This window comes from Nannospalax galili, unplaced genomic scaffold (assembly GCF_000622305.1).
Source record: "Nannospalax galili isolate Female #2095 unplaced genomic scaffold, S.galili_v1.0 scaffold1124, whole genome shotgun sequence".
In the NCBI taxonomy this organism is placed as follows: domain Eukaryota; kingdom Metazoa; phylum Chordata; class Mammalia; order Rodentia; family Spalacidae; genus Nannospalax; species Nannospalax galili.
Window position 1 is genome coordinate 963884 of NW_008351693.1, and position 8731 is coordinate 972614.

At 43.1% G+C, this 8731-nt stretch overlaps 1 protein-coding gene across 5 annotated transcripts in view; it reads right to left on the reverse strand.

The window, feature by feature from the left end:
* The window catches only part of Ak5 (adenylate kinase 5), a 272457-nt gene that overhangs the window by 46669 nt on the left and 217057 nt on the right, over positions 1–8731 (reverse strand). For 2 of the 5 annotated variants that reach the window (XM_008848652.3, XM_008848651.3), the window contains exon 10: positions 6948–6992. In XM_008848652.3, the coding sequence (XP_008846874.1) occupies positions 6948–6992 (45 nt within the window). Of the gene's footprint in view, positions 1–5323; positions 5978–6442; positions 6734–6947; positions 6993–8731 lie in introns of those variants that run through there. The other 3 variants (XM_029553799.1, XM_029553800.1, XM_029553801.1) reach the window with 3 other exon arrangements.

Consider the following 8731-nt stretch of genomic DNA (forward strand, 5'->3'; position numbering starts at 1 on the left):
TTTCAGGCATTTTGATAGCTGTTGGAGTGGTTAGAATCAGTGTCAGTTCCCTTTCATAGGCTTCTAGATAGGGGGATAAAACAAACTTGGCCATCATTTTAGAACAATAGCAGGTTGTCTCCCTTAGGTACAGGTGGGCGCTACAGTATTGCAGACCATGATTTGAAGTCTTACATCTGAACAGCACTTTCTGATTCAGAACAAAACCATCAATGAGAGATAATTGTCTAAATAACATAAGAACTTAAGTCTAATGTCTGGGTTGCATAATCCCTTGAACCCTTAACATACATTGGCCCATTGAATTTTTAGTTATACTTTCCTTTTGGGTGTTTAAGGCCGTACAGTTGGCCCAGATAAACCAATTTACTTTTACTCTTAAGGTTGTTTAAGGATCTGTTCCTCAGGGGTCACAGGTAGTTGCTTTTTTAATTGAACTCCATTCCTAATTTCTTCCATCCAAGTACTAACCAGGCTGGCCCCAGTTAGCTTCTGAGATATTGAATTTTTAGTTATACTTTCCTTTTGGGTGTTTAAGGCCGTACAGTTGGCCCAGATAAACCAATTTACTTTTACTCTTAAGGTTGTTTAAGGATCTGTTCCTCAGGGGTCACAGGTAGTTGCTTTTTTAATTGAACTCCATTCCTAATTTCTTCCATCCAAGTACTAACCAGGCTGGCCCCAGTTAGCTTCTGAGATCAGATGAGGTTGTAACAAAGCTTGTCACTTCGAGAGAAAAAACTGGCACCATTTGTTGCCAGTGTGAAAGTATTTCAAGCCTCCTAGATATTCACCATGTATCAGTAAATTACCTACCTTTCTATCATCTTACTTGAAAACGGAAAGATGGGCAATGGTCCTTTCTCCATAGGCTGGGGTCGACACCAGATGAGGGAACACTAAAGTGCTTTTTATAATGCCTGGCCTGTCAAGTGATAAACTGATGATGCTTTCTATCACAGCTGTGTTAAGTAAAAAAACCATCATTTTTTATCATTGAATTTAACCAAATATGTGTCAATAAAACCAAAATATTCATGCTAAGTCCCAAGTAGATACTTCTGAAAGTTAATTCATAGTTCTTTTAAAAAATATTTTATTTATTATTTTTATTTTATGTGTATGAGTGTATTGCTTGCATGTATGTGAGTGTACCCATGTCATGCAATACCGCGGAGGTCAGAAGAGGGCTTCAGATTCCCCTGGAACTGGAGTTAAGGACGGTTCATAGCCGCCATGTAGGTGCTGGGAATCGAACCCAGGTCCTCTGCAAGAGCAGTCAGTGTTCTTAACTGCTGAGCCATCTTGCTAGCCCCAATTCATAGTTCTTTTACAATAGGAAACAATCAGAAGGCAACAGGGCCATACGGAAATCATAACAAGCATTCAACATTGACTTTTAGGAAAATTCTTATTTCTCTAACTTTTTTTTTAGGAAAATAAATAGGATGTTTATGTAGTGTTTCAAAATGCATGTACTAACACAAAATGTCAACATACTTCCCAAAGCCCATGGCTTGTGTGGTCAGGCTTTTGCATCATGTCCAAATTCCTGAGAAAAACAACTTAAAGGTGTCCAACGGTTCAGCCCGTTGGCTGGAAGGGCAAGATGACAATGAAGAGGTCACATCACAGCAACCAGAAAGCGGAGCAAAGGGGGTACAGAGGGGACTGGGGCAAAATACAGCCTCAAAGGCTGTCCCACGGCCTACCTCCTCCAATGAAGTCCCACCTTCAACCTTTCACTACCTCCTAATAATGTCATCAGAGTAAATCTATCAAGGAATTAATTAGTCCATTGATTAGGTTAGAGCCCTCATGAGCTCATCCTCTCTGGAGACCACCTCACAAACCTATCTAAGGTGTGTTTGACACCTTTGAAGGTGTTTCTTAACTCAGTCAGGTTGGCAATCAAAATTAACCATCACACTACTTAAAAACAATTCATCACAGCACCGACACCAACGTAAACAAGGCCATCTGTGTCCCTGACACACTGAAAGCTCCAGCACCAAGTGATGACTTATCATTATGCCATTAGCATTGTCTCCCACTCGATTAACCAGATGTGTTTTCCAAGCAGAAGCGCTTCTATCAAGGCTTTGGGTGAAGCTGTGTGAATTGAGGTGATGCCGTGTTTTGGACACAGGCAGGTGGTGGAAAGTGGGGGAGGGAAAATGAAGCCAAAGTGGATGGGGTGATAACTGATTGTTCAAAGGAAGGAAGGAGTGTGGGAAGAAGGGATGGAGGTCGGGCAGGGGGCAGGGAGGAGAAAGGAAGGAAGGAAAGAAGGAAGGAAATGGACTAGAAAAGGTGAAAAATGATAGGCGCCTGTTGGTGGGACACAGAGAAACTCTTTAAAACATATCCTTAAATCCTCCAAATGCTTTTCCATGTGGGAACAGCCAAAGCTGTGAAGCCTTTTGCAAAGCAGTGTGAGCCTCTGGCTTTACCCTCAGGGGTTGCTTATGTGTCCTTGGCAAGGTGTTTGTCTATAAACAGCTACTGTTCTGGGAAGAGAACAATGATATTCATGCAATTTTCAGAGGTCAACTAAGTTTATCCTCCCACCTGTCCCTCTGGCACAGAGGGAACACCTTTCCTGAACATTTTTTCCACTGGGAAGGTAGAGAGTGCTACCACTTGCCTCTGCCTTGCAAATGAGCAAGTACATAAACTCAGGGGAAAGCTGCTTATTCCAGTGGTAGTGTCCTGTAACAGTGAGGCAGGGGCATGGGGCAGGGGTGTAATTAACCTGAACACTCTCCCAAAAGACACAGTGACAGCAGCAGCAACCTGTCTGTCAGTTCCAGTCCAGGAATTCCAATTGCTGTGTCAGTTGGTAAGGAAACAGACTACACTACTTCCCAAAGAATTCATTATTCCAGCAGATCTATCTTTTTTTTTCTGGTCATTATAGCCTATCCAAATGAGCGATTCAGACACAAGGGATGGGGCACCCAGAGGAGCAAAGACGGTGATTAGAGAAGACGTCTCCAGGAGCCAGAAGCTGAAGCTGACCTCGAGGCATGATTACATACCAAAGAAGACATCCCAATTGGAAGGCTGCAAGGAGGCCCCCTCAAGAGATAATGGGGTGTGGGCAGGGCTGGAGCCAAAGACTGACCTGGGGATGCAGCAGGGAGCAGGAAAGACATATTGGGGCTAGCCAGGAGCCAGTAATGAGGGCAGTGTGCCAGGGCCTGGCCCATCCTATAGGAACTAACAGATTCTTGAACACAGGGAGTTTTCAGAACATTAACTTTTGTAAGCATAACAGCGAGCATGTCAGCCCACGCTCTGCTAATTCTGCAGTTCTACTGTGCTGCTGGCTAGGACACTAATTAGAAACTGAACAGTTCAACAATCTTCTTTTTCTTGAGACAGGGTCTCATGTAGTCCAAGCTGTCCACAGGCTCCCTTTGCAGTCAAGGATGACCTAGAATTTCTGATCTTCCTGCATCTACCTCCTGAGTGCTGGGATTACAGGTATATGCCACAAGACCTGGTTACCTGTGCTGGGGGTTGAGTCCAGAGCCTTGTGCATGCTAGGCAAGCACTCAGCTGGCTGAGCCACATCCCCAGTCCAGTGATCTTCTCTAGACAGAACCACACTTCGACCACTGCAATTGTCTGACTCTTGCTTGTTAAAATTTACCCAAACATGGGGGTGAGCCTCCCCTCCCCATCTGCACCTCTGCTTCCCCATTAGGCAACAAGATGGATGACCTGGTGACCCGCCTCTGATGCCCGGCCCCTCCCACTGCTCTAGCCCCACAGAGCCTCTCAAACAGGAATCTCCTTAATAAAAGAAGCCAAATTCACAGGTTAACTGTAAGCCCTACTCGGCCTCAGGCAGCCCTGAGTTCTATCTGTTGCTTCCCATGACAATGTCATCTTGGGTTGTCAAGTGTCCTGGTTTGGATGAAACACTCACCCTGCAAATTTACCGATTGGACTTGGCTATGGCAACATTTGACTTTGGTTCACACAGTCAGCTGCCTCTTGTGAATCATTTCTTCTTCTTTTACTTCTTCCTTCTCCTCCCCCCTCTTCTTCCTCCTCTTCCTCCATTTTTGAGACAGGGTCTCACACTGTAGCTCAGTGGGATGGAACTCACAGCAATCCCTCTGCCTCAATCTCCCAAGTGTTGGGAATACAGGTGTGAGTCACCACATCTGGCTCTTTATGATTTTTATTTTTTTTATTCAGTGTTTGCTTTGGAGCCTACAAGGTTAAACCATTCAAAGACTGTCAAATCTGATTTTGCTGATTTCTTTGTGAAGCTGTTGAATGGGGACAGTTACATGTATCTTTGTTTAAAACTGACAAGCCAAGATCCCCAGTGACTTGCTTGCTGTTTGAAAGCTTGTAAGATCTCTTTATCTGTTTTCTGATAGGGATTATTATTCTGTGATTAAAATAACAAAACAATACAACAGTTTAGTTTCAAAAAGAAATTTATCCACACATCTACAGCCCTGTCTACACCATCCTCAGGGTTTATGAGCTCCAAATTGATGGGTGATGATACAATCATTCTGTTATCTGTCATGGAAGTATTTAGAGCTAAGGCCTCAATTTTCATAGTCTAGTGGATACCTCAGAAAAAGAGAAGTTCATTTCCTCTATCACAGTGGCTTTTCCCCTTCTGGCTAATCAGTAAACTGTTTTAGTTTTTTTAAACCAGAGGTAGTAGCTGACCAATAAGTTGAAAAAACAACTTGAGAGTTTGGTTAGCTCCAAAAAGAATCCTTTGTTCTGAGCAGCAGCTCTGAGTGTGGTCTGTGGACCTCGGAGGGGCTTATGCTTGGTCTGCTGTCTAAGATTTCTTATTATTGTGCTCTTTGTCTAAAGGGCGCAGGACCTTGCAGCAGGTGAGCTGGGGTCTTACGCTATGCCTATACTACAGACGTGACATCTGCCAATGTATTTCCAAGTCATAAGCTGTGAGTCACAAGCAGTGGGGAAACTGGAAACACAATTGCCAGAGGCAGTAAAAACAGCTGCAGGCCATGCTATGTCATTGTTAGAAGCTTTTGGGGATCACATTATTAAAACAATATGATAATCAAGATGTCCTACTCTGAGTTTCCAGATATCAAGCTTTAAAAAATCTCTCTTTTCCTCTAATTTGATTTCTAACATAAACCCTGAACAGAAAACAACATATTGTGCATAAGGTCTGTATGCCCAGAAAGTGGATTTTTAAAATTTTGGTAAGCCATAAGCATGATGGGTTTTTCTTTGGAATTATGATGTCCAGTAAGGAAGATGAGAATTGTACTTTTAGTTCCTGAAGACTTCCTGAAGATCCTACTGGAGAGTTGATTGTGTTCCCAGGTGCACTAGGGGCAGGCAGAGAACAGGAACCAAAGTGAAGCTCCCGAATTCTCACAGACACGTGTGTTTGGATTCAGTTTTCCCTCACTTACCTCCCTTGGACCCTTCACCGACCTGTCTGGCCTGGGTCTCTGCATCAATGCTGTCTTCCCAGGGAACCCTTCCCTGGCCACCCTCTGAACTCATCACCCCCTTGATCTCCCAATGCTTAGTCGGATTGCTCTGGTTTCACTCTTTAACTCCTGGGGACACCTCTCAAGGACTGTAATGTATTCATTATTTTCTTGTCGGATGGGAGGCCTCCTGGTCCTTCCCAGCACAGTCCAGTGTTTCCAGTGAGGCTGAACACCCAGGGCAACAACTCACACTGCTGTATGGTGGAGGGCAGAGGACTGGCACGAGGACTCCAGACTCCCACGAGGTGACCCAATGACCTTGACCAAACCTCACAAGTCGGCCTCCTCATCGGACAATAAGGGACATTTACAGAGGTTTCTAAGGTAATGTCCTGAATCCAGCACACAAGATTCAAAGTTTGTCTGATCATGTTTCCATGGTGGACTCCATTTTTCCATTCGTGAAGGGTGGTGGTGGATCTTTTCATGATTTCTGAATATTTTAAATAGATACTGTTCTGGAAAATATGCAAGGTACACGTACTTTCTAAAAATATACATGAATGATAAACAGAAAAAGCATAACTTTTGTGAGATGTTCTAACTGTTTGTAATTTTAAGAGGGTACTGAAGCTTGACCCCAAGATCTGGAACACGGTAGGCAGGAGCTCTGCCCCTAAGCCACATCTCTATCTCCTCCTACATTCTAACTGCTGCGTACCCACTTTCATTCACTTCCATGAGTAGAACTAACCTCTAGCTCCATGGTCTTAATGCTTTCTCAACTGTGTAAGGTGGAATAGGACTAGGCTAATGAACTACGACACTGCGTAACCAAGGTGACTTAGAGCATGGCAGGTACATAGAAATTGTTAATCTCAAAGGCATAGTACCTCATAAATGATCTGCAAGCTTCATTCTGCTAGGACATACAGAAAATGAGAGAGAGAGAGAGAGAGAGAGAGAGAGAGAGCGCTGTTGGGATCAAACACAGGACCTTACATATTTGGCAAGTGCTCTAGCATTAAGTTGTATCCCCAGCCCCAAATCAGGCTGTTTTTCACTGTGAACTCTTCATAATACAGTGTATGGTTAGGGACGTATATTGCATACATGACCACTCAAGCATTTAGTAAGGAGAGGGTTGGCTTTCAAAAACCAAAGGTGACAGTTGGACATTAACACGCAGTATCTTCTTGCCCTTATTATGTGCTTTATTACTGCAGAGCTCAACTCAGGGAGTGGATCTTCCTTACAGTCCTGCCTTTTCTATGCTGAAAAGACACAAGGTCAAAAAAAAATCCATATTAAATTGCATATCCATGCAAGCAACATCTGGAAACCTCAAGGGCGTTATCTTGACCAAAAACAAAACAAGCAAAACTTAGCAGGATTTCAAAGCAGGGCAGAGTGGGAGATGAACATCACTCTCCTCCTATTATATTGTTATCAGCGACTGGATTAGGAAATTTGAGAGCAGCTACTCACCCATCATGAAAATAATTTTATATTTCCTCAAATCTTCCAGGAGGCCTTTAAAATAAGAATAGTTTAAATTACTGGCAAGCAATAGTTCAGTGAAGCCCTGATTTTGCTCAGGTTATATAAACCCACATCTTGTTTTGTTCAGTAAGAAGCTTAAATTTGAGTGAATGTGGAATAGGGTGTGATGACCAGGCATTAATGACCATTCTAGCCTTTTTCCTAGACCCAGGCAGTGCATTTTTATTTTAACACGTACTATCAGTTTTAGGTGTAAAACTGCTATCATTAAATAGTGTGACTCGATGGGCATGGCAGCACACGCCTTTAATCCCAGCACTCGGGAGGCAGAGGCAGGGGAATCTCTGTGAGTTCAAGGTCAGCCTGGTTTACATAGTGAGTTCTAGGCCAGCTGGGGCTACAGGGAGACCCTGTCTCAAAGACAAAAAACAAAAACAAAATAAATAGTGTGACTCACAAAGAAAGCTAACTTTTTTGTATTTTTTTTTGACACACAGTATCATTATGTAGTCTAAGCTGGCCCTAAACTCAGTTGGAACTCAAATTCGTGATCCTCTTGACTCAGTCTTATGAGTACTGAGATATCAGATGTGCACCATCATGCCTGGCTAGAACGCTAATTTAAAAATATTAAGTCCTAAGTCCTAAGTATCTCGGTTTGGTGTTATTTACTTTAAATATATATATTTATGTGTATGAGTGTTTTGCCTGCATGTATGTAAGTGCACCCTATGTATGTAGGGCCTGTAGAGGCTAGACGAAGATACTGCATCCTCTGGAACTGGAGTCATAGATGGTTGTTAGCCACCATATGGGTTCTGGAAACTGAACTGGGTCCTCTGCAAGAGCAGCCAGTACTCTAACCGCTGAGTCATGTCTCCAGCTCCTGTTTGACATTTTTGGTGTCGTATTTTTATTCTTTGAGAATTTCACACACGCACACACTGTATTTGGATCCTATTCACTCCCATTCCCCCTTACTTCTCCTAGATCCACCTCCACCCTCGCCAACCTTTTACATTTCTTCACGTTTGCCACCATCTCATTTAATAAAGGAGGAGTTAAGGCACAGGTAGGCTGTCTGGAAATTATTTCTGAATTTACAGCTGTGACAAGCAATGTTACTTTCTATTCAAAGCTGTGATATAAAATTTCCCTTAAAAACAGTTGCATTTATATAATAACTACGAGTCAGTTTATTGAACAATACCAAGTAAACAATAAGTAGACTCAGTCTGATATGGTGGCACATGCCTTTAATCCCAGTACTCAGGAGACAGAGGTAGGCAGATCTCTGCGAGTTCAAAGCCAACCTGGTCTACATAGCAAGTTCCAGGCCTCCAGGGTGACATAGGGAGACCCTGCTCATAAAAACAGAGGAACAACCCCCTCCAAAGGGAAAAAAAAAACCCAAACAAGTAAGTAGAATCAGCAGTACATCCTGATAGTCATGACAATGTCAGAATCTGAATTTGGGAAACTTGCTTTAAGAAGAAATGATTCGTGGTAGGAATTTTAGGCAAAGCATGAAACTCTCTGAAGTTTGTGGCACCCTGAAGAATTTCTGAATGTCAAGTGTTGGAAGAGGAACCTTGGGGTGGGGGTATGAGTAGATAAATGCTACATTCTGGTCCCACAACCAGCAGGCTTAACCTAAGCAGATGAATTTGTGTGTGTGTGTGTGTGTGTGTGTGTGTGTGTGTGTATGCATGCACATACATGTGGAGTCCAGAGGACAGTCTTGGGTGTCATTCTCCATGTGCTATCTC